Source organism: Camellia sinensis, unplaced genomic scaffold (genome assembly GCF_055761805.1).
Source record: "Camellia sinensis isolate YWXY unplaced genomic scaffold, ASM5576180v1 Unanchor1, whole genome shotgun sequence".
NCBI classification, from domain to species: domain Eukaryota; kingdom Viridiplantae; phylum Streptophyta; class Magnoliopsida; order Ericales; family Theaceae; genus Camellia; species Camellia sinensis.
The window spans coordinates 17309704-17336068 of record NW_028128987.1 but is presented as its reverse complement, the minus strand read 5'-3'; the positions used below and the strand labels follow the sequence as shown (position 1 = coordinate 17336068).

General features: G+C 34.7%; 2 protein-coding genes across 8 annotated transcripts; one reads left to right on the top strand and one right to left on the bottom strand.

The window, feature by feature from the left end:
- The first annotated feature begins 1136 nt into the window (after positions 1 to 1136).
- LOC145814299 (putative apyrase 6) lies at positions 1137 to 16479 on the top strand. 2 transcript variants are annotated; one of them, XM_082910966.1, is made up of 8 exons: positions 1137 to 1821; positions 2479 to 2591; positions 7441 to 7548; positions 9474 to 9528; positions 10708 to 10863; positions 12610 to 12707; positions 13499 to 13695; positions 16145 to 16479. In XM_082910966.1, exons 1-8 carry the CDS (start codon positions 1248 to 1250, stop codon positions 16413 to 16415), a joined length of 1572 nt encoding a protein of 523 aa, XP_082767092.1. In that variant the 5' UTR covers positions 1137 to 1247; the 3' UTR covers positions 16416 to 16479. The 2 variants fall into 2 exon arrangements, with proteins under 2 accessions (XP_082767092.1, XP_082767093.1); XM_082910967.1 differs by lacking the exon at positions 7441 to 7548 and having other exon boundaries at positions 1144 to 1821.
- A 1066-nt stretch (positions 16480 to 17545) lies between these two features.
- Positions 17546 to 26121, bottom strand: LOC114279890 (mitochondrial outer membrane import complex protein METAXIN). Of its 6 annotated transcripts, none has more exons than XM_082910969.1 (7): positions 25781 to 26120; positions 23715 to 23746; positions 21981 to 22315; positions 21757 to 21833; positions 21566 to 21626; positions 20478 to 20628; positions 17546 to 17972 (listed from the first exon to the last, which is right to left on the bottom strand). In XM_082910969.1, exons 2-7 carry the CDS (start codon positions 23740 to 23742, stop codon positions 17788 to 17790), a joined length of 837 nt encoding a protein of 278 aa, XP_082767095.1. In that variant the 5' UTR covers positions 23743 to 23746; positions 25781 to 26120; the 3' UTR covers positions 17546 to 17787. The 6 variants fall into 6 exon arrangements, with proteins under 6 accessions (XP_082767095.1, XP_028077979.2, XP_028077978.2 ...); XM_028222178.2 differs by having other exon boundaries at positions 20463 to 20628; positions 25781 to 26092; XM_028222177.2 differs by lacking the exon at positions 23715 to 23746 and having other exon boundaries at positions 25781 to 26121.
- Between the last annotated feature and the right edge of the window lie 244 nt (positions 26122 to 26365).

Genomic DNA, 26365 nt, shown 5'->3' with positions numbered 1-26365 from the left:
ACAATTCTTTGAAATAGATTATTGAATTTCACTTACAATTAGATTTTAATCTATTAATTTTATAATATTAGAACCAAAAAAATAAAATCCATTGATGCTATAATATTACAAAAAAAATAAAGCATTTCAATTTATTCCAAAAAATAAAAAACCAAATAAATAAAAATACTTTATTTAAAATTATATAATGACAGTATATGTTTCAAATTAAAAATACTTTATTTTGATAAACCAATAAAAATTTCAGAAAAATTCAAAAACTAACCATGATTCCAAAAAATTCAATTTCATTTCAAAACCCTAACATTGACAGAAAAACCCTAACCCGTATGCCAAAAAATTTCAAACCCTAATTTCATAACCACAATGATAAAAACCCTAACACATTTAATAATTCACAAGTAAAACCCTAACATTGACAAAAAAATACAACACATTTACAAACACAAAAAGTAAATACATAAAATTAGGGTTAATGTCATACCACGGAGAGAGAGAGAGCAGAGACAGAGAGCGAGAGCGAGCTGAGATGGAGCGAGAGCAGAGAGAGAGAGAGCGAGCGAGAGCAGAGAGAGAGAGAGCGAGAGCAGAGAGCAGAGAGAGCCAAAAACCTAAGTCTGAGTATGCAAATGAGGGGGGGGTGAGGGGGGGGTTTGTTCGTATATATGAGGAGTTTGAAAACGCTGATATAAAAAGCGATTTCATTTAAATGAAATCGCTATTACAAATAGCGTTTTTTGGCAAAAAAATTTGAACTTAAATCACTATTAGAGATAGCGTTTTTTCCGCGGAAATTTTTTTCTTAAAATCGCTATTACGAATAGCGTTTTTATGCAATTTTAAAAAAGGCGCTGTTAGGAAAAGCGTTTTTAACAAACCCTAGAAGCGCTATTTGTAATAGCGACTTATTAATCAAAGTCGCTATTTGTAATAGCGATTTTACTGTTCACCTACTTTTACGCTCCTAACAGTGAAAGCGCGAATAGTAATAGCGTTTTAACTTAGTTTTGAAATTCCGTCAGAAGTTGGCCTAGTTTTGAAAATACAATACAAAAATGGCTTATATTGGAAAATGGCCCCAGAATCCTACGGCAGAATCCTAAAATTAATTATTTAAATTTTTTCTTTTTATTAATTTTGATTGCACTTTTCAAAAAAAAAAAAATGGTTCCCAAACAAACAAACCAAATTTATGACAATGTAAAGCAAACCCAACAGAGGGAGCTTGACAATCAATCACCATAGCCATGGACTTGTCGAAGCTCCAATCTAGGGTTTCATCTTCCTACATCCCACCCCACCGCACTCAGCTCCACCCTCGCACCATCCTCTATCCCAACCCCAAACCCTCTTCGTCTTCTTCCAATCGAGACAAATGCCTCATCCTCTTCGCCTCCCTCTTCGTCTTTCCTTTCCTCTTCTACCTCTTCTACACCGCCCTCGGCGTTCACCAATCCTCCAAATTCGGCGAATCCAAGACCAATCTCTTCGGCATCATCATCAATGCCTCCCCAACCCACTCTCGAATTCACGTCTTCGAGTTCCTCAACCCTGGTTCCACCTCTCTTGAGGTGAAGCCGGGGTTGAGTTGGTTTGCCGGAGATCCAGAAGGGGCTGGAAGGTCGGTTGTGGAGTTGATTGAGTTTGCCAAGAAAAGGGTTCCTAAAAGTGAATGGAGGAATACTAAAGTGCAATTGATGGGTAGTAGTGATTTGGAGAGGGTGGAATTGGTTGCAAGGGAGGCCATTTTCGAGTCCTGCAGGCGGGTTTTGCGGTCCTCTGGGTTTTTGTTTAAGAACGAGTGGGTGGCTATAATGGAAGGTTGGTTGGCTGGCTGGCTTTTCTTTATGAATGCTTTAATTTCTCGTTTGAGTTGCTGGTTTTTATATAATTGAATTGATTATGGGTGTTGCTAGCAAATGTAGTAAGGCAGATAAAACAGAAGAACAAGAAAAAATGAAGAAGAATCCAAGCATTTTTTATTGAATTCTAAACACTTTTCGTTAAAATTAAAACAGTTTTCAACTCTTTTCTATTCTGATAATTTTAAAGGTGAGATCTTGCTTATCCACCTATGTTGGGTAGTTGAGCGACCAGAGATGATCCATTTGGTGTGTTTTGCTGTTCTTTATTACCATGTGGTAAATGCCACGTGATACCTTGGGACTACCTAATTATTTTATGGATTTATGATCTCATTTATTCAGCTCATTGTTTTGAACATGCTATTTGCTTACTAGTCTTTGGTGAGAACCTGTATCGGACTAGCTATTAATGAACTAGGTTTAGGATTCGGCAACTTGGTAATGCAATCTATGTTTATGAGATTTTTTTTTTTTTTTTTTTGTCTGTACATTATTACCCAATGGTTAGAACGGTAATTGATTCTCATGTGTAGAAAGTCTGCTAACTAATTCTCATGCGTGGAAAGTTTGCCAACTACTGATCTAAGTCACATTGTGTATAATCCTGACTCAGGTCGAGAAGAAGCTCTTTATGCTTGGGTGGCTGCGAACTATGCTCTTGGAAGCTTGGGAGGAGAACCTCAAGATACGACTGGGATTGTTGAACTTGGTGGGGCATCTTTGCAGGTTCTTTTCATTTTCATAGTGACTTTGCCCATAATTTGTATTATTGTTTTAGCCGGTGGATACTAAACAGGCACACAGACAAACTAGTAATTTACTTGAGTGATGCACAAGTTAAGGTACAAAACTACAGATATGATCTGCTGGATAGGAGGAAGACTGTCCTATGTTCCATGAATTTTTGAATGATTAGATTGTCTTATATTTTTATAAAATGGATAGACAATAATGTAGTAATAAGAAGGAAAACTATATTTGAACTTTCCTGTAACAACATTATAATCATGTAAAAATTAAACAAAAATTTACTATAAACATTACACAATTTTAAATTGTCTTTTATAAACTAACAATATTGTAAATTATATATTAATTACACAAAATTGTCTTTTATAAACTAACAATATTGTAAATTATATATCAATTACACAAGGTGACCGCTGGTTATGTATAAATAAATTTTGAAGTCAAATGTAGATGTGTTGGCTGTGTTTGGAAAAGTCTGGCCAAGTCTAATTGTGCCTAAAGAGTTGATAAAAAGAAAATTCTTGTAGGTACATGGTCCATTTTCCCGCATGGTTATGCCAGCACCATGTCATCCTTTCCATGTGCTTGTGTCTCACGTGTCATTCTCTTGAGGCGAAATTTGGAACAGTAGGGTATCACCACGTGTCTTGTTGATCCCCTTGGGATCAAATTCTATCGATGAAAGCTAACGTATGTGCGCCTTAACTTGGAGCCAAGGGAACAAGTCTCCTAGAGCCAGTCTCCTAAGGCACTCCTTATACACTCGCCTGGATGCGCTTGGTCTCCCTTATCTTGGCTGAGCCGTTCTCTACTCCAGTGTGTCCCTCCTCCAGTCATGACAACTCCCTAGCCATATCTCGGTAGGGCCAAGTGGCTGTCCACCCTAGTCTGTACCTTCTGGCCCCGTTTGTTTGGGGTTATAGGGAGGGGATTGGGATTACTAATCCCTTGGTATTACTAATGGGGTGTTTGTTTTGAGAGATGGGGAGGGGACTATTAATCCCTTGGTATTAATAGTCCCCTTGGAAGGGGGATTGGTAAGGAGGAGATAGAGATGGTATTAGAAAAATAGTGAGGGGATTAGAAATTTTTTTATTTTTTTTATTTTTTATATATTGGGAATTTTTTTTAAAATATTAATGTTTCATTTTTTATATTTTTTTATTTGTTTTATTATTTTATATAAAAATAATTTAACAATTTCTCACTATTAATCCCCTCACTAACAATCCCCTCACTATAAATCCCCTCCATTCTATCTCTGAAAACAAACGGGACCTCTAAGCCTTATGATCCCTTCTCTAATGGAACCTTGATGTTTTCATGCTGGCCTAAGTCAATAGGGAGCCTCTCGGGTTTTGATGCGGTCATAGGGTGGCTGAGCGCTACCTTGTCACCCTCATGCGGTACTTTTGGGGTCATGTGGCTTGGGGCTAGGGGTGAGGGTTTATCAAGGTATTGGTCCCACCACCTTTGAAAGACTTGCATTATGTCCTGTCTTAAACGAAGATAGACCTCCACAAGAATGTATTATAGACCAAGATGAAGGCATGCAATGTGCTTTGTACCGCTTTGTACTTGAGGAACACATCTCACTACCATTGTGGCTAACACTACTACTTGTTACGATCATGTCAATAATGGAGCATCAATTAGGTAGAGCGAACCCCACCTCACGTGCCCACTTGGGCATGTTCCCTTAGCATGCCAAGCTGAGTTGGCTTGACCCCTTTAAGAGGTCCTTCTCCATCCATAAGCAAGTAATTTCCTATGTATTGGAGACTTGGGTTCACCCTACCTCTACTGTTGTCATTCTCTTTTTCTCTCTCTGTCTCTCTCTTGAAGGTTGTTTTAGCTATTATTTAGTTGATTTATGGTGGTCTAGTGCCAATTCATTGCCTACCTTACTTTTCATAAGGTTCCTTTAATTAGCTTTACTCACCTTTGGCCATCCACACATCTACATTGGGATTTGCTTTGAGGGGATGGTAGGTGTGAGATTAAGGAACACAATGGACGGAAAATTGTAAAATTTTGATGATTGTGAATCATATTGTTAAAATGGTAAGGAGTGGCTAGAGTGGTGCACTTTTTGGATAACTATAGCTGGTAAAACCAAAAAAATAGTGTGATTGAAATTATATGAGGGATTGCATGTGATTCTCCTAGAAAGCTCAACAATGTTTTAAACCTACAATTCTGCTTGGTTTTGTTTTCTACATTATCGTGTATGCAATGTAATTTAAAGTTTTTTTAAAAAAAAAAAAAAAAAAAATTAAAGGGAAAAGAAAAGAAAAGGAGTTCTAGAGTGAAATATGTTTTTTGTTGGTACATTGTACAATGGTCTACTTTCTAATGAATTTTAAGAATTTAACATACCTAATCATCAATTGCATACTTATCTCTTCACAATTGTCTTTGTTTAACTTATTCCTTGTAACTGTTATTGTAGAAGTTGTGCCTTTGCAGCCATTATTTTGAACTTGGTTACTTTGGCAATATACCTCCTCTATGTTTCATAGACACATAAATGGTGACTTGTGCTTTACATATCGGCATATATACTTGCGCGTTTAAGTCTTGGAGAGAGACATTTTCAGCCATACTGAACAAAAATAAAGAGCCATAGCACTTCATATATATTTAAGTCCTATATTTCATCATTATGAAGCTTGCTGAATTGACTTCCTGTGGGAGTTAGGAGTATAGGCTGTCTTAAAATTTCCATTACCAAGGTGGTCAAACCAAATTCCTGATTACGGCGATGGTACACCGTGCCTCAATACCGCAGTGGTCATGGCGTGCATCCCATAGCTTAATTGCAGTGGTTATACCACACAACTTACGTTAATTACAACGGTAATTGTAGCCAAGGTTTTAAATAGCAGTTGTTATGTATCGTATCTGCCGATACGTAAGGGATTTTCGACTTTCAATACCCTTATTCACTGATATTTCAGACAATACTGTCTGATATGGACCATTATATGACCGTATCATCGATACCATTATTTAAAACCATGGTTGTACCGCACGACTGATTAACCTAGGCCAGAGGCATGAACTAAATAAGTCAAAGCCTTTGGCACACGCCATGAGACTCAGGGGTCTTGTGGCTTGGAGGCTAGAGATGGAGGTTTTGTCATAGCGCCAACCTACTGAGTTGGACCGCATTGGGTCAGTCCTACTGAAGAGAGGCTTTGCCACTAAGCTTTATTTCGAAAGCCTTCAGAATCAAGAGATAATCTTAATTGCCTAACTAACTTCTAATAGCTTGACAAGATCCCTAAGGATATGACAACCATCTTGGACAGTTTGTTTTGGTTAGATACTCACCTTTTTCAGATAAAATGTAAAAGATAGTACTCTCCTACATCACATTAAAATACTTTAAATTTCAGGTTGTCTCCAAGTTCTGTACAACGATTCCATCTTTCTTCTTATCATACCCTCTGACGGGTGCCTTTGATATGTTTTGCCATTATTCAGTGAGCCTATTACCATCTGGTCATCCCACTCCTCAGACAATTGATGATAATAATATGTTTCAAAAGTATACTGGAAGTATGGGATGTGATTGCAATGACATGGTCAGTGTTTTAAAAAGCGTGCTTAGGCGCGCGCCTAAGCTCAAGGCGAGGCAAGGCGCAGCTTTGCGCCTCAGTCATGGTGAGGCGAGGCGACACAGGTGAAGCGCTGCCTAGGCGATGAGGCGAGCGCCTTATTACGAAGCGCAAGGCGAGCGTCTTGTGCGCCTCGGCTTTCTTCCACTCCCAGGTTCTGCTCTCTTCTCTTCTTCTCTTCTCTGCTTCTTCTCCTCTGCTTCGTTTCTGCTTCGTCTTCTCTTTCCTTCTTTCTGTCTTCTTCTCGCTCCTGCTTCACGATCGCTTGCTCTCTCTTCTACTTCGTTTTTGTTTCACGATCGCGAGCTCTCTCTCTCTCGCCTTCTCTCTCACGATCGCGGTCGCGATCTCTCTCTTCTGCTTTGTTTCTCGTTTATGATCACTCTCTCTTTCTCTCGCGATCTATCTCTCCCTTTTATCTTCTGTATTCATATATGCATATATATATAATATTATATAATACCGATTATATAATATATAATATATAATCTACAATATACTTATAATATATAAAATATAATTGATTATAATATATAAAATATAATTGATTTATATATATAATATTATACCACACCTATTATATAATATATAATATACTTATAGATAATATGTAAAATAATAATTAAATAAATAAATTATATATATATATATTAAAAATTAATATTTTGCTTAATAGATAATAATAGATAATAAATAAATAATAGATAATAATATACATATAATAGATAATAATATACATATTAATAGATAATAAATAAATTAAATAATATATATTAAAAAATTAATTATTTTTTTTTCTTATTAAAAAAATTAATAATATACATATTAAATATTTGTTTATATTGGAAATTGTGCTTTATTAATATTTTGCTTAACTTCTATAACTTGCGCCTCGCTTTGGTGAGGCGCGCGCCTCGCCTTGCGCCTCGGGGCTTAGGCTCCAGGTGACCTCGGCGCCTCGATGCGCCTAGGGCTTTTTAAAACACTGGTACATGGTCTAGTAATTCATATTTACGATTTTATATAACATGTGGTATTGGCTTTCCACTATCCTTTTCTTTGATTTGAATATGTTAGTGGATTTTTCATTTCATTTAAGTGAATGATTATTGACTCATTGTACTGAGATATTTACCTGGGTGAACATTAATCATTTAGAAGATTGGGAATTCTTTCCTGAACCAGTTGATGTATGGACGCAGGTTGCATTTTCTCCTAGAGATCCACAACCAATGCAACTTTCACAGATTATCAAACTGGCTGGAGTGACTTACAATCTGTATACGAAAAGCACACCTTACTTTGGTCAGGTGTCTCTTTTTTTATTATTTTGGCATTATAATTCTTATGACATTGGTGTTTAACTTTCTTATTTTTTCTTGACTTTATTATACCATTGTATGTTGGTTTATTTTTTGCATAGACACTTTGCTTTAATCTTTTTTTGGTGTTTTTGGGGTGGGTTGGAAGGTAACCTGAGAAATCTGTTTCAGTTTGAAGATGTCTTGTACTTGGGTTTACACTGTAGGTTAACAAAGTCAATGTTACTTGCAAGAACTTCTTTCTTAAGGCACACCTAATAGATTATATAGTTCCTTTTATTTTTATTATTTTTGAAGAATATGTTGCGATGTCCCCTGAGAACTGTTCTGAAAGCATATTTTAATGTTTGAGCAGATTCCTAGAATTCTTGTATAACTTCTGCCAACCTTAAAACATTTCTGACCCGCCCAAAAAGAAAAATGAAGATACATGAGTTGAAAATGGATGAGGAGAGAGAACATCAACCTCAAAACACCTGACCATCATGGACCTGTTTACTAGATGGGGTGGCAAAAATGACTCCTGCAAATAAAGTAGTGGGGGTGGCAGGGAGAGGGGGAGGCTCGGTGGTTTTAAGTTATGAAAAGTTCAAAATTTATAAAACTCTCATAAAGTTGTGTTATTATTTGAAAGTATAGAAATGTATTATGAGTCGTTTAGTTAAATCACATACTAATAGGTAATGGTAACTGTCCACAGGATCATATGGGAAGGAAGTTGAAAGCCCGAATGGCAAATGCTGAACAACTTTTGACATTAGATTTAATTATAATTGTGCAGGCTTTGATTACATGAGGCCATTTACTATGATTATGTTGACTCGTAAATTTTTTGGAAAAGTTTGCCATCATTTGAGAAGTTTCTTTTTACAACTTAATTCTTTTTAAGTAATAATTTGTTATTCATCCTTAACAATATCCTGTCGGCACAACATTATTTATTATTTATTTGGAAAATTTTGAGGAAAAAAATTGGTTGGAACACGTATTGTTTTGTGGAATAGGAATACGAATATAATAGGCCATGCTCTATGAAGGACGGTTGGAACATGCATAGTTCTACATTGTTTCTGTATTTGTCAAGAGATGTCACTTTCTTTGAGTCTATTCCTTGTTACTCTCAGCCTCTTTCACATGATCTTCCTCTTCTTGTTCCTAGTCTCATTTTTCCCAAGTAGTTGTTTTTGCTTAGTTGTTCATCAATCATGACACATTTGTTCTTTTTGAGAAATGTTTTCCCTTTTCTTCTTATGTATATATGGCTCATAATCAGAATCAAACTATATGTCATGTGTGACTTGAGCAAACACCAAGGGCCTCTGCCCTTCACATCCCTTGGATAGATAGAGAGGGTGCTAGGGAGGGCATAAAAACAGAAATTGCACTTTATGTTGACATGCATATATGGCTCATAATTTTCATTGGGTATTCTTATGAAGGTCAACTGCATCAAAGGGTAAATGGCTGACATTGAACTTGGTAAATAAATTGGTTGACTAATTGAAAAATCCCCATATGATAGAAGTAGAACAACGCTTTATATCTATTTGCTTGAGGTATATTTTGTAATTTTATTTTTTGTAAGATTTTTCATTTGTGATGTATCTAGTAGTAGGCTATTACTTCTGATCATTATTCTAAATATAAGTTGTGCAGTCAATAAGATGACAAAGACAAAGGAAAACAGAAGAAAGTAAACTTTCTAAATTTGTAAAATAGTGGATGGCAAGTGGAGACAATGAATTCGTATTCTATCCGTCCTTTCTTTTTCAAGGAATTGATTGTTACTTAATTTTTTAAATTTATTTTTTATTTTTTATTTATTTATTTATTTTTTATTTTTTATTTATTTATTTATTTTTTATTTTTACAAGAAGTAAAAGGGGAGGAGTCTGACCTTTGTTCTTCTACAGGATGCAATATGGGAATCACTATGTGATCTACACAACTCAAAAGACTTGTTAACTTGTAAGTTTTGTAGTTTGAGTATTTCCTTCTATTTTCCTGTGGGATAAAATTTGATTAGTTTGTACTTGCAAACTATCAACATATAGCTGTTAGATACGTAGGAGGTTGACTTCTAATTGCTTATAGAAAAATTCTTTGGTTCTTTGTTCTTGCATTGTTCTCATGACTTTGTTTTGATATGACACCTCCCATGTCTAGTGTGATCAACATATGTCTGTTGATTTTTCCTTGTAACATACATGCTCCTATGTTGTATTTACCTATAACAACTTTCCTTTTTGAACAATAGGTGTTCCTCTCCCATAATTATAAACTAATTCCATCACAAAATTTATTGCAATAGAATTGCTTATAAAAAAACTAATTCTATATATTTGTTGCCCATACATCTCCAAGAATCCAAATCATCATATAATTTAAAAATAAATTGTTTAGTTTTGGAAATGAAAGACACCTCTAGGATTATCGAGGACATGCTGATACTAAGTAAGCATTGATATGGAGATAGGATATAAACATCATACAGTATCGACATATTGATTCGGCAAATCCTGAAAAATTTTAGATAGTGCAATGTGGATATAATTCTTATACATTGATCAATTTATAAAACAGGCTTAACAGCAACTATGAGCTTGAAAAGGTGAAATTGATTATTATATTATGTATACTTTCATCATTTCCAATTCTCTTTGCTATCTAAGTAGTTATATTGTACACACATTTAACCTCATTTCTGCAATTTCTTGAGCAATTATTGCTTTGTTGACTGGCTTCATTGTCAGCTTACCTAATTCTTGTTTGACTACCACATTTGTCGTAGGCGTAATGCAAGCAATAGGTGGTTTGGCTTGGTTGAGCAATGCAATGCTAAGAAAAATGTTTCTCCTGCAATGAGTAATTTGTTTGGAAAGAAAAATGAAGTGGAAAGTACAGCTTTGATTCATTATGGTCATAAAGATAACTTCTTTTTTTTTTTTCTTTTGTTCGGCAACAAAATAAATTTTATGGTCATGAAGATAACATTGTTTGATTTTAAACAAACTTCTCATAGCATTGCTTTGTGAGTTGTGACCCAATTTATACACATGTTTCAATTGTAGTGAACAACATTCCCATGATTATTTTATGTTATACAGTCATTATCTTGTTACAGTGACCTTTAGCCTAATTTTGCAGTTTCAAGTTCCAGAGAGGATATTGCAAGTAATCCTTGCATTCCTAGAGGGTATGACTTTGCATCAAATGCAAGTGATGCAAAACTTTTGAGATCTTATGCAGTGGGAAACTTTTCTGCATGCAAATCTGAAGTGATGTCATTGTTGAGGAGACGAGGTAAGCTGGCTGTGTAGTCTGTTAGTATAAACACAGTACCATAGCAATTCTAGGATTTAATTTTCTAGTTGATCATATTATTCTGATAATAGCTGTAAGAAATAAATGCCATTCCTTTCTTGAAACATGTGTAGCACACACAGGAACTCTCTTAAACAATTGACCATTTTTAGTATAAATGAAAGAGGATTACCTTGTACATGCGGGAACTCTTATGATAATTGGCATTTTTATGAATTAGAAACAGACAGCAGAGAAATAAGCGAGTGTTACCTAGATCGTTGATTTTTTTCAATCTCGCAGTTGAAAGAGGGACATTTATAGAACCAATAACGTGTCAGACTTTTGTTTTTCTCAGTGACTACATAAAATATAGTGCTAACAGCTTCAGTCATATTTTCATTGTTAGTCTAAGCATGAGCCAGGGTTAAGCCATGATGGTTTGTTTGGCTTCTCATACTGCCAAGCAACGGTAATTGGCCATCTTATTTTTTTAAATAAACATGGAAAACAAACAAGGCCTAATATTTACATGATAGTTTTTTTCCCCTTTTTCTAGGAATGAATTGTTCTCTCTCTCTCTCTCGCAAGGAATCACTGTTGTTACGCATGTATGAATGGGAGCTCCATTGTGTCCAGAAAAAATAGTCTCTTTGAATCTTCAGTTGCACCTCAACATTGAAGGTCACAGAGTTGATGATATTATTCTTTGATCCTTCAAAATATTCAAGAATTATTAGTAGGTTTTGTTATACTTGGATTCTTGAATATAGGCATCTGCCATAGCTTGCCATGAGTGATGCAAGATGAGAAACTTCTTTGTTCTGCTTGATTGCTGTTCCAAGTATAATTATTCAATTTATGTTCCAATTAAGGATATAATAGAAAAAATTCCAGAAAGGTAGATTGGAAAAGTTCCCTATACCATGAAATGTTTTATGCTAGAAATTACCATTATACTTGTACATGTTTGCCACTACGAGTGTAACACATGATGATTACCTAGAGTTTTTGTATTCTACTGTTTATTGTGACGGAAAAGTGGTGGGTTAATAGATTAAACAAGGGAAATAAGGTTAAGGTTTGTAAAATAATTGATTCCAAGCAATAGGTTAAGATTATGGTGATCTATGAAGCACATACACTCCAAATTAGTCCTAACCATGTTCGACATATGTCCGACACCTATAAGCCTCAAACACACGAGGATACATGTTAAACACTCCACATGGCATGCCTATTTTTATTATTAATTTTCGTTTTGGATGGAGACACATCACAGACACACCCTAGGACACATTTGACTTGTGATTATTTGTTTTTACATATGATCTATTTATTATTATATTAAATGCTTTTGATGTTTGTGAGGTAATGGTTTATCATTGAAAAATAGTTTTTTTTTTTTTTATGTTGAATGATGTTTAAATTATAGACCAGGTTATTTATCCAAAAAAAATATATATATTATAGATCAAGTTGTTTTTACATGTTGAATTGGTTGGTTTTTCATTAGTTTTAGATGTCTATCAATGTGATATCCATATACATAGCAAATAAAAACATGGAGCTCGGGCCGTATATCCTCTTTTTGGACTTACAAGGCAATAAGTCCAGAGACTTTTTGTTTGGGTCCAAAAGGATAATATCACGTCAAAAGACCATGAAATATATTTAGATACCATTGTTTTCTTCATCATCATTCACTGCAAATTATTCTCAGTGATGGTTTCATCTCATGTGCAGATATATGCTTGCATCCACCTTGTGAAAGAGTATCATCTTCCCTCGTTGAGTTGCAAAGCCGGCTTGGTCCTCCAGATAAATTCTTCTTTATTTCTGAGGTTTGTTATCAGTGACATACATTGGAAGACAGCAGTATCTGTTCTTATTCATATTATAATTTATAAAGTTTACATCTCTCTCTCTCTCTCTCATGTAAGCTGAACAATGCTTTCTTGAATTTTGGGTGATTTGGATTTGGATTTGGATTATTTCTACCTTAGCTAGGGCTGCATCAATAACTTATGATCCCAATTAATGAAATTCATTGCTGAAAAATGTGAAATATATTTAGATGACAAATGGTATCCTAAAAATAGATTTCAAAGTTGCTAAGTCTCGAGAATGGATCCCTACGGTTTGGAATGGGAATCACATGGTCTAGCTATTCCTGGAAATCACAAGTGTGGAAATGAAGCAGCCATTCCTAAACACTGATTCCCACAAACAAAATAAAGCTGAGGTGAACTTGCGCAAACTTAACAAATTTAATGACCTTTTTGTAAGTTTTATTATTTTTACTTAGCAGAAAAATTTGCACAAACATCATTAACTTGGTCCTCTAATGAGCCTTATAGAATTGAGTAACCTATACCGAGATTCACTAATAAAATGCTTATGCTACCAAAAAATGAATTGCAATAGCATTCAATTAGGAAACGTAAAATTGCCTGCCAAAACAGTTTTTGGACAGTATCACAAGAATAGACCATATCATACAATGCATCATGTGTCATTTTTGAGTCAACATCCCAATTTTGCACCATTGTCTTCACATGGATTGATTCTCTCTCTCTCTCTCTCTCTCTCTCCTGTTATTAGTTTACTAAATTTTCTTTTCAATATTGGACAGTTTTTTGGCCTTGCTCCGATGGCTACTTTATCAGAGTTGGAGGCAGCTGGCCATCATTACTGTGAAGATGATTGGTATCAACTGAAGAGAAAATATCATAGCACTGATGACCTGGATTTGTTGAGATATTGTTTTTCTTCTGCATATGTTGTGGCATTGTTGCATGACAGTTTTGGTATCCCAATGACTGATAAGAGGTAAAGTCCCCCCCCCCCCCCCCCCCTCTCTTCTGAATGGTTAGCTTTGTCATCTTGTTTCACATCTTATTCTGACACATATTTGCAAATTTTGACGGTAAAAAGAAAAAAAAATGGAGAGAAAAAACCATATATTCTTATTCATTAACCACAAAATCTAAATTACTAAAATGGTTTACACTGATAAAATAGAGTGAAACCCTAAAACCTAAAAAAACAAAAATACTATCAAACTAAATATATAAGAACAAAATACAAATAATACAAAACACGCATTCACACTCCTCCCCCCTTCAAACTCATGATGCAAGCCCTGTAAGCATCGACAGTTTGTTAGGTAAGAACTGAAATCGGGTAAACGTGTGATTTTGGTGAAGAAGTCTGCAATTTGTAAGGAGGAAGAGATAAAGGCAAGATTGGTGGTACCTGATTGAAGATGATGAATGAAATTACAATTAATCTTGATGTACTTTGTGCACTCGTGGAATTGTGGGCAATCTGAATAGCGCTCTGATTATCGCAATAAAGGCAAGTAGGAGATGAGATGGAGACACCCAAATTTGAAAGGAGCCAATGAAGCTAAACAATCCTCGTTCATGACATTTGACCTCAGCCATAGACTGAGCAACAAGTCTGTTTCTTAGTTTTTCACAAGAGGAGAGTTACCAAGAAGTACACAAAAACCAATAGTAGACTTACAATCGGAAACATATCCAACTCAATTATCATCAATGTAAGCTTGAATAGTCAAAATGAAGCAAAAGATAACAATAAATAAACTCTTTAAATGCTCACTACACAAATAACCTAACCTAAAATGTCAAAAGATTAATTTGACTCAAATTCTGATTTAGACATAATGAAGATATTGTTGTGGAAGAGAACTCCACAAGAATATGCAAAATCTCCATCATATATAAGTCACTAGTCCTATGCCTGATCTTAATCTACTGTTTCGACTTTTGATCTTGAACAACACAACCAAAAGAAGAAAAGAGAACATCAAATCCTGAATTAGAAAGTTGACTAATAGATAATAAGTTAAGAGACAATTGGGGTACACAGGACAAAGATGTAGAAGGAAGAACGAGAGCTCCACATTCATAGGAGATACAATATTTGGTTGTTTAAGTGTGTTTATTAAGTGTGATTTTCTATGATTTCGATGGAGATAAGTGCTATTTGGAAAACTGTAGTCGAAGCTCCGTTTGGCACTAGATTTCAAACAAAATAAGTTTGTTAGGCCCTATACGCTGAAAATCTTAAGTTTTTTCGAACAACTAAGGCTGAGTGTAACTAGTTTAACCAACTTTGGGCTGTTTGGTAGACAACAACTCATCAAACTTGATTTGTTCAGTTCAGCTATTGTTAGCTGAACAAACCAAGTTTGCGTGGGTGTTGTTTTCCAAACAAATCTAGTTTATTCGGCCGTAGTTGTCACCCTCATGTCATCCTCCTCTGGGGTAGAAGAGATGGAAGAGGGAAGGAGAGAGGAAGAGGGTGGGTGTAGAGAGGTGTGAGGTTTAGGATGGAGGTATGTTTGTTATTAGGAGGGGTTTAGAGAGAGAATGAAAAAATTAAATTTTATAGGTGGGTGTAATAAGAAAGTAGGTATAGAGATTTGAATCTGTGTTGTAAATAGAATCTCCCACAAGAGCAAGGAAAAGAGACGGTAATATGGGTCAAAATACAGAAATACCTTTCAAACTACTAAGCAATTAAATGTAGGATAAAGACATAATATACAACACTCCTTAAGGTTGGTGCGAAAATGTCTCATGCCGAACTTACAAACAATGGAATGGAGAACCTTACTCTTCTAGTAAATAGATCAATCAATTGATCTTTTGATTTCACAATAGGCATATAAGTCAAACGCTTATTCAACTTTTTCTTGATGAAATGTCTGTCAATATTGCTATATTTTGGTCTAATGAGCTATATTAATAATATCCTTATTATCACAATACAACTTCTAGATTGAATTTGAGGATTTCACCATGATGGATTTGAAATAACAAAGTAAAATTAGTTGTTTGAATTCCCTTTCATTTTAAGGCTACAATGATCATGATAAAATGCATGTCTTCTTGCTCTACTCTATCTTCTCTTTTAGTTTCTCAATCTATCTATTATTGTCAACTTTACTATATTTTCAAAAAGTTTAACCTCAAATCCCTTCCTTTGAAATCCCTCTATCCAAACAAAACATTAATTTCATTCCAACTTGCTTGTCATTATATATGTTGGCATCTTGTATGTTGCTTCATCGCTTGTTATTGTTCACTTAGTTTGTCAGTGTTGCACTTTTTAAAGTGTTGAGTTAATATTTCAATGAAAAGTCCAATTTTCTTTTGCTATTTCCACCCTTACATGGTGATTTAAAATTTAAAAACCATGAGAAAAAAATTCCTATCGGAATTTGACGACAGAAAATTGTTGTATGCAGGATTAGATTTGGCAATCAGGTTGGAGTCATTCCCGTTGACTGGACTCTTGGAGCTTTTATCCTCCAAACTATCCGGGAGCCCCTTCAATTGGAACCGAATGAGCTGGGCGAGATTGTTGGAAATGACGCAGTCGCTTATTTCTCATTGTTTGCAGTACTTTTAATAATTGTCCTAGGTGCATTATTTTTATTAAAATGTCAAAAACCACAATTGAAGACAATATATGACTTGGAAAAGGGGCACTATATTGTCACCCGTATGCCCGGGTAATTTTGTCTTTAATTTCTTCATCATCTATAAAAAAGAAAAACGAAAAAAAAAGTGTTTTAATAAACTTGGCTGATTTAGATTTCTCTGAACTGTGTAATATACAAAAAGTACATATATATATATATATATACACATGAGAGAAATTTGCAAAATAGCATTCACATGATTGAAGATGTAAAGGAAGTGTATATGATGGTCTCTTGCCCATTTTATGGTTCCTAAATGAATGGTCAGAACACCGTAGGAGTTTTGCATATGATTACATATGATTCTAGCTTTGGGCAATATAAATTGGAAGTAATCTTTATAGTTTTATTTGAATTTCAATTTAATCACTTTTGACTATGTTTGGATCATGAATTTAGGTAGAAATTTAAAAAGTTATATTTCACTGACATTTCACCTTCATTTTTTGCTTTTCTTTTTCTTTTTCAAATTTTTATTCAAATTCATTATCTAAACGCGGCCATTAGTATAGCATGCATTGTTTTTGTCTGCAATACTAACAGATTATGGAGGAAGCATACTAAAACGAAAATGAAATTGTAAAGTTAAAAGTGATGAAATTAAAATTATGAAGATCAGAGTAAAATCTCATTAATTTACTCAAAAAATGTCAAATTGTAAACCCATTCTGAGACCAATCTGTTCAACTAGTCAGACAGTAAGCATTAAAGCGTGAGAGACAGAGAGAGAGAGAGAGAGAGAGAGAACAAATATCTGGGGATTCAGAGGTCTCGACTCCACATTCATTATAACCAAATCTTCGAATTAAACCAACCAAAACCCAGGTCAGAACCTCTAAAAATCCAGAAGCTACCCAGATAAAATGAAATCAAATTCAGTGCGTCAGAGGTCTGTTTGGCATTTCTTATTTCTAATTTTAGAGTGCACTACCCATTTTACAAACTCACCTCTATCTTGTATTATCAATCATTAAGCAAATACTCTGCATCCAAACTCAAAATCATCTCTTACGCCTTTCTCGTCTTCAATTAACCCATTCCTTTTTATTTTTTATTTTTAAAATTTCAGTATAAAAATGATCAAATTACATAACAAAACTGAATAAAAATGGTATGCACACTGCACTAACAGATTATTCACAAACTGCACACTCAGCCAATCGATGGCAAAAAGCATTCTCTTCAACATTAAACTAATTATTTCTGCCAAAAAATATAGTTTTGACCTATTGCACAAATCATATTAATTGTCTACACATGGATGCAATTTTTCCAAAATTTCAATGGAAAATGAAAATGAAATAGAGGGAGGGAAAAAATCCACTTGGGCCATGGCCTGCAGCCAAGGAAAGGTAACCCGCATGTGAAAAAAAAAAAAAGAGCTCAACTCATAAATGTGTACTCATTTAGTCATTGTAATTCAAACTGTCATCGTCATCGAGCTCTACTTCAGCATCATCTGACCCACCAAGGAGTGACAGGAAAACTAAAACTGCTACCAGCTGTGTTACCAAGAAATATTTGGCCCGTCTTCTAAATTTTCTCTCTTCCTCTGTCTTTTCCTTTTTAGGTTTGCTCTTGGGTTTTGAACCTAAAAGGATAAAAACTCAGTTACTCTTACAATTATGCATAAAGAAAGAAAAGGCAACAGAAAGACATATAGTTGGAACCATATCTCAATAGCCACAGATCAGTTCAAAGAAGAAAGAAATATTCGGATATAACAATTAAAAATCATCACTACAATCTTTGTAAAGAAACAATAATAAAAATTCCCCACTCATGACAGCTGGGAAGCATGAATGAATTTATCAACTACATTCCAAATGCAACCACAAAGACCATAAAGATTTCCCCCGCACAGAAAAGAAAAGAAAGGAAGAACCCACTCACCCAAGCACAAAGTACTCAACTGCAGAATTCTAACTAGAGTAGAGGGACAGTTCAAACCATCAATTGAATGTTTTATTATCTCCAGAAATATATTAATATGCTCCTCTCAAACCTCAGCAAGTACTTAGATAAGAATGCCATAACGCAATTTCCAAAGGAAATCAATGCGACACCCATCACCCGTGTCATGTGTTTTATATTGCATTGAACACAAATCTTGCTTCCCTAAATAAAACAAAAACTTTTGGAAAGTCGAAAGAAATTCAAGGTTATAATATCATTTCCAGGCTTGTAGGCCTGTGATTTTCCAGTTAATAAATAGAAGAGGCCAGGAGGGTGAATTTCTCATGTTACCTAGAATGTGGATTTGTGGAACGGAAACGTGGTACGCCACATGCTCTAAATTGTGGTATAATAAGAGTAGGCTTGTATAGTTTACACTAAAAATTTACACTCTGTTTGGGAAACTAGGAGACAAAAGAAAAGAAATGATTACTTTTACGAAAGAAAAGAAAAGAAAAGAAAAGAAAAGATTATGTTGTCTCTCCTACTTGTGTGGGTAAGTAGGAGAGAAAAGGAAAGGAAAGAAAAGAAAATAATTTCTCTCCTATCTTGTTTGATAAAACTACATAAGAGAAAATAAAAGAAATGTTTTCATGTTATATTACTAAAATATCCTTTTTATATTTGGTGACCATACAAGTGAGGACATGAGTGTCAATATTTTTATTTCTTTTATATCTACAAGGATATTATTGGGATTATGAATATAATAATCTCCTAGTTTCTTTTCTCTCCTAATCTCTCCACCTTTGGAGAGATTCAAAAATAGGGTTTGAGGAGAAATTGGTTTCTCCATTTCTCTCCTATTTGGTAATCCAAACAAGTAATTGAAATCCATTTCTCTCCATTTCATTTCTTTTCTCTCCAAATCACTCAAACCAAACAAAATGTTAAGGTATTTTTAGTCTAGAGAAATTTTATAACAATTAGACATCCAATAATTTTTTTGTTTTTGTTTTTTTAAATTAATCATATGGCAACACATTTTTATGAATATTATGACTCATTTTTTATGTATTGTCATGTTAAAATTTCACTACCCTTAAATTTGAGGCCATTATATTTGTTTTTTGGGTAAATTACACTCACCTTCCCTACGGTTTGGGAAAAATATAGTTAGCTCCACACTTTTGACATGATTACACAGGTCTCCCTTAAGGTTTTAATTCACATAAGTTAGGCCCTTTTTCACCAGTAATTTGTTAATTGTATGAATAAAAAAATGATATCGTCATCTCTTTTATACGAAAATGTATATTTATCTTTGTTTATTTCAGTGTTACCCACTACCTGCATTAGTTTTGGCCAATTTACTAAAAAGGAGGTTAGTGTAACTATGTCAAAAGTGTGGAGATAATTGTATTTTTCCAAACCTCAAAGGAGATGAGTGTAATTTAGGCTTGTTTTTTTTTACTCCAAAGGAAACCCTGAAATATATTGGAAAAAACTTATGGGATTGTTTTGGATCACGAAATTTAACGTTTTGGAACGAATGTGTACCATATTTCGGAACGTGCGTTCCAAAAAGGTAATTCGCTAGGAATCAACATTTTCTGGTAACACTCATCAACCTCTGATGTTGGTTGTACAGCTACTGATATCACCAATACACTAAAATAATAAATAAATAAAAGAAATTGTGTGTATCAACAGATTCACCAAATTGTCCAACAAATTAAATGCTATCACATTATCCAGGCACTCAAAAGGGTAAGAAAGCAATATTATTCATAGGTTTTTATTCCTTTTGCCCATACCAAGAAGCCAACTAATGACAAGATCTAGCATAAAACCTATCCACTTTCTTCATCAATACCAACCAGCAACCATAATCATGAAACTAAAGCAAAGTTGGCAAATATCTGAGATATGAAATAAAGAAGAGCCCCAATCTACCACCAATGTCTTTGGTTACCCCTCAGCCAGAATGATTGAAGGCAATGTTTACCAATGGCATTTCTATTTTAGGCAGCAAAAAAAAAAAACATAAAAAACCTTAAACACTTAACTGACACATAAAACTGTGGTCTAATTTATTATAGTGTCCAATAGAGACAATACGGAATTCAACACCACAGAAATAACCAATGAAGAGATCCATGAGTGAAAGCCAAAAGTATATTACACCAATTTGAAGTACCTCCCCATCTTTGAAATGATGACGATGGATCTGCCGGGAATGGTGGAGTAGAAGAGGATGAACCACCGTCTATGAACTCCATCTTAAGTTTATCAGCATATTGTACTAGATTAGAATGCTCCACAAGCTTGCTCCGCAGAACTGATGTGTCCTATTAGTACATAATTAAACATTGTCATCCTTTAATAACTCAATCAAGGTAAAACTAACACCAACAGTATGGGAATTGTCACTACATCCCATATTGGTAGTATCTATTTAAGCATAGTGTATCTGATTACAATATAGTTTATTGTAATATGCACTGTATAATACATATGTCCATGTGCAGGTTGTACCCTTTAATTATCCTAACTCTTAAGACCCACTTCAACCAAGTTATCTTAACTTTTAAAGGCCGGCACAAGGGTGTGAAACAGTTAGATAGAAACCCAAAAACCAAATAGACATACCTGAGTCGATATGAAATAGGCAACATGTAGAATTATAGACTCGACAGATATGACACTGTTTTGCTGACCTAGTGGTTCATTTGAGTCCACGAATACTCGACAGATATGAATCTAATGCCCACAAAAGAAAGGATGGCAAAACGATTCAGTACTTTTAGCTATTTTTATGAATCTTTTCCGAGGGTGACTGCCTGCCGAGAGACTGAACACTTACAACTGTGGCAGCAAGACAAACATTTTGAAGTCCATTCCCAAATCTCTTCACCAGTTGGTAACAATGGGAATCAATCTTTTGACTTTCATGGAAATCTTACTATTCAAGCATGCCGCTTTTAACATCTCAAGGCACCAGATTTTATGCAATCTTGTGCTCATAACCAGTGTTCTATTTCTAGCTAATATCAATTTTGTGTAACAACGTAGAAACAAGTACCAGTCAACTCTAACTGATTTATTTGTTTTAAGAAGGACCAATCAACTCTAACCAATATGGAAAAGAGAAGGGAAAATTTTGTTTATTTTTTCATGCATAATATATACCATAAGATACCAACTTTAGCATGAATACAGACATAATAAACCACAATCATCTTTAACAAAGATCATCAAAATGATGCCGTCAATAAAGGTACTCACAGGTAGTGCGTGAAGTACAAAAAGTGCATGCCCAAGGAAAACTGCATCCAAACTCGTTGGCCTGTAACCCCAGAGCACATTAATTTTATTTGTCATCTCATTAAAGCGAATTTAAGGCTTTGAAAGTTGCTTCGAGTGTTTAATATCTGAGTGAAGTAAACAAAAATTAAAACAGCATATGTTGTAGTCACCTGCTCTCAAATAAAAAGAACTGATCCCCTAACCTAGTTGATAGAGCTCCATAAGCAACTGTTGCTCTCCTGTAAATCTGTCCAACCGAAAATTATTGAAAGTGCACACTTAAGGATAAGTGCAAGTGCACATTTTTGTAAGAAGAAAGAGAACAGGTAAAATCAACTCCTCTAGCATGTGCTATTTTAACAAGAGAGAGGAGAGAGAGAGAGATGGAAAGTACCTCCTCTTCTCTTCGGTCTGCATTTTCCTTTGTTATTCCAATTAGTTGTTTTGTAATGCGAACTTGCTTGAAATACAGAAACTTTCCAATTGGCCATGGCAGGTCAGAATAATATACCTTGTGTGCAGAACTTCCATCAGAGCCCACCCATAGTTCATACATCAGTGCATCTGCAAGCCATGAATTAACCATTGCCTTTGTGGATATCCATTCAGGGACAGAATGAACTTCGGAGTCCAAATCAACAATACCATCTTCTTTTAAGCTCTCAATAACCCCACCCTTCTCATTGTTGTAGGCCACATAAGTACCAGACTCAACATAAGGAATTTGATCTAGCAAAATTGAAGTCAAAGATCACATTATGATGACAGCAATAATAGCATTTCTTTGCTCATTAGAATAAAAAAGGTACCGAAGTTTGGTTATAATTTAATTAACTTAAAACATAAAACTAATAAAATCATATTACACAAACCTATTGTGTTTTCCAACTCGTACACAATAAAAAGCCAGCTTAACCACTCATTATTTCAATACCAAATAACATGGTTATACAAGAAAAGCCTTCACCAACTTATGGACTCTGCTTCTCAAAGCCCTTTTTCCATTTTGCTTTATCCAGACCATTACATGGATATGCCCAGTGTCAAGAGTAAACTGTAGGACAAGGTAAAGGATCTAATTCCTCATCTCACTGCACATTATTTTTTGGTGTTGCACTTCTTAGCAACATACTGGAGCATGACAATGTACTTTTAAGGGGACATAACAGGTGTTGCAAGAATGCTTGTAAGGCCGAAGCCTTAATTGCATTTGAAATCATGTTAGTCATTGTTTGTTTTTTACTTAAGTTTACTTGTAGCAACTCTACATGTGCCATGCTTAGTGCTTCATGTTTTACACAACTGCTCCCAATCCAATAAGGAGAGTTGTGCGTTAGGTAGCTTGACAACTAGCATGTCAAAATCCTTATGAACATGAATCTTGATATGAATATGCAAGCAAGGGTTGGGGTGTCACCTATAAGCAATGCATTGTGCCTGTATTCGGGCATTTCGAAAAATAGGCAAGGGGACCGCATCTGCACCTGGGTGAGGTGAAAAACAGATGTGTAATACCCTAGGTATTACTTGTGTGTGGTAATTGTGCATTTTGTCTGTGCTTTATGTGACCACACTCTATGCTTCAATAAAAAGGCTATGTGATCATCTAAAGATGTACTGGGCTCCTAGTAAGAGAATGTTATGTGGTTAATGCTTGAATTCAGAAGATGCTCAACACTTTAAATAAATTGTCCTCTAATATAGGAGATTTTGTATAAACAGATGCTCTATAATAGCAATGCCTATATTTATGTGATTACTTTTCTCGTTGAAACAAGTCTTTTAGATATGAAAATTAAAAAGGAGTGATGTCCACTGTGTGTGTTGACTAAAGATTGCAGTAGGGGACACTTGAATGAGAATTGTTTAATTGCCTTAATGATGTTTGGATGGTTAATCAAGGTGCTCAAGCAATTTGGTCCAATGGCTACTACATTCTCAAACTGTGAGTGAAAAACTAACCGTAATTAGTTAATCTTAAGTATGATTAATTAGCATAAACATGATTAAGCTTAAGTGAGACTGTTAATGCTAAGCGTGATTAACCAAGGTAATCGACATTCATTACCTTAACTATGATTAATTTGTGTCAATCAATGTGATCAGTGTAAATTGTTGAAGTACACACCTTTTCTTGTGACATCGCCTAATTGCATTTTCCTACAATGTTTGTGACACGTGCTGTATTAGATATAATTTTGCATGTATAATTTTTAATAAAATATAAAAGTGCAGAGACAATCACAGAGTCATCATTGTGAAATCTGAAATCATTATTTAAGAAAATAAGAGGGAAAGTGAGGAAAAGTATATATAAAAAAAAAAAAAAGGAAACAAAGGAGAAGCCTGGAAACTCAAAATGAGGTATAGTTCCTTATCCTTCGCCTAGATCTATTTCTATGATATGAAAATAACATGATTAAAATAGGTTTAGAAAGGGTATTTGATAACAATTAAGATTGAATTACATGTTTATGTATAATTCACTCTTTTTGGTTGGGAGAAATCTGAAAGCACACCGGCTTTCCTCGAACCAAAGCCTCTATAATCAAGCAAAATCATCTTATCACAAGTAGATGGTGCCACCCAATCAATATCCACCAAATGAAATAGTTAATTTCTTATCAGTTTATGGCTCAAATTTATTAACTTGATAGTTTAAAAAGGAGTCACCAATTTAACGGTTAAAACTCAGCAATCAACCTTGGGATTGTGGGTTCAAATCTGAGAAAAGACACTTTATGCAAATAATGCCAAAAGTTAAAACTGTACCCAATCTATCCCTCCTAGACTCCCATTTTTTTGTTAGTTTGCACTTATAGCAACAACGATAAAGAATAATTGAGCATCTCTAATTGAATATTTCCCTGACATGCAAATTGCATCAACATGCCCTTTGAAGTTCGGGCAATGCAAAGCAATTAACCTTAATGGTGATGTAAAACCCCAATCCATCCTTGGGTCTTGTTAGTAGTTTCAGAAATGCTTCCTCACTGTAAATGTTCGGTGGCACATGACATCATGGCCACTCCAAGAGCATATTGAGGTCCACCGTCTCATAGGCTCCACCAAAAAAAATTTGTACCAAAATCTCTCTCTCGCGCGCACACACACACACACACACTTTTCATGTATTTTCTTTAAATCATTCAAAATTGATGTTTATAGACTTAAAAAATTAGATCAAATTTCGATGACATTGGAATATTAACAGTAAGCCAGTGATTATAGCAGAAGAGCGGCAATCACAGTAACAGGGTTCCTATAAAGTACAGCACCAAATAATCCAGAAACTAAAACAAGGGTAAAGGAATCCATCTCGCAAGTATATTTTAATTGATAAACATCGTAGAAAGTATATATTTTTTTTAAATTCTATTCGCCAACTAGAGATAAGTTCTGAGGCCTCTTAAGATAAAGCATATATAACCAATCACAGCCGCTAAATATGACACTAAGAAGTCACAAATTATAATCAGCTGTCCAAACAACTGGGATTAGCCTAGCCCAGTGGCTAGAAACCCGTGTAGTTCACTACAAATTCATGAGTTCAACTCCACCTCCCCCCACCCAATGTACGAAAAACAAAAACAAAAATAAAAATAAAAATCTCTAAACGAAGGGAAGTGTTTGGATGTGCAAGGTGCATACCATATGCACTTGCATAAGTTCTCACAAATATATATAAGTTGTCACACAAAATCACGTAGGTTCTCACAAATATATGTAAGTTGTGATTTCTCAAATTTTTATGAGGTATCTTACATTACGTATGTTTGTGAAAATGTACGCAATTTTGTGAGGTAACTTACGTATACATATGGTATGCACTTGCACTCTTAAGAATTGCCCCTAAAAGAAATCACCCTAAATTCACCCACAGTGGTGTGGTAGGGTTGAGTCATAGTTGGTTGACTCTAAACAAATCAATAACTTACATGCAACGGTTCACACTATTGGTATAAATTTAGGGTTGATGTTTTAGGGGTCTCAATCATTTAAAAAAAAAAATCCTTCCCAACAATCCAAGCATATCATAAATTGACATTAAAATAGTAAACAAATCCCAAAACAGTTAGCTCAAAACAAAGAAGAGATGCAAAATTCAAATCTGAAAACACTAAGGAGACCAATAAATTTGCAAAAAAAAAAAAAAAAAAAATCTACAATAATGAGAATGAAGAGAGAGTGAACCTGAATCAGGGTAGGTAAGATTGAAAGCCAAATTGAAGGGAAATTGAGCAAATTTGAGGTAAATGTAAACAGGCAAACATGAAGGGCAAGCTGTGGGGAGACCGAAACATGATTTTCTCGCAACAAGAGTCACTTCTTCATCCATATGTATGCGCATATATATATATATATATAGAGAGAGACAGAGAGAGAGAGAGAGAGAGATGTATATGTATATGTATATGTATATATGTGTGAGTATGAATTGCGTTATATAGTGAGGGTTTTGTTACACTGGTTTTGAAATGGTGAAGAAGAAGAATGAGAAGCAATCATAATATGATTTTGCTTTGACGAAGGGAAGACGCATAGTAAACCCTAGGGGTTTTTACCTGAAACGGTGTCGTGGCAAGCTGACGGTTTCTTGGGAAATTAACTAATGACAGGAGTGTTTTTCGGTAGTGTTACATGTATTAATTAGTGTACATGTATACTAATTAGTGTTAGGATATTATTGTTGACTATATTTATTATATAAGTTACAAATATTTAAAATAATACAAATGATATTATATCATCTATTAGTATATTAATATGTATATTAAT

Coding starts and splice junctions, on each gene's coding strand:
- LOC114279890 (XM_028222176.2), bottom strand. CDS start 25,937: ATGCGCATACATATGGATGAAGAAGTGACTCTTGTTGCGAGAAAATCA. Junction 21,834..21,980: donor CAGACCGAAGAGAAGAGGAG/GTACTTTCCATC, acceptor TCGGTTGGACAG/ATTTACAGGAGAGCAACAGT. Junction 20,629..21,565: donor TTGTACTTCACGCACTACCT/GTGAGTACCTTT, acceptor ATGTACTAATAG/GACACATCAGTTCTGCGGAG.
- LOC145814299 (XM_082910966.1), top strand. CDS start 1,248: ATGGACTTGTCGAAGCTCCAATCTAGGGTTTCATCTTCCTACATCCCA. Junction 1,822..2,478: donor GTGGGTGGCTATAATGGAAG/GTTGGTTGGCTG, acceptor ATCCTGACTCAG/GTCGAGAAGAAGCTCTTTAT. Junction 7,549..9,473: donor GCACACCTTACTTTGGTCAG/GTGTCTCTTTTT, acceptor GTTCTTCTACAG/GATGCAATATGGGAATCACT.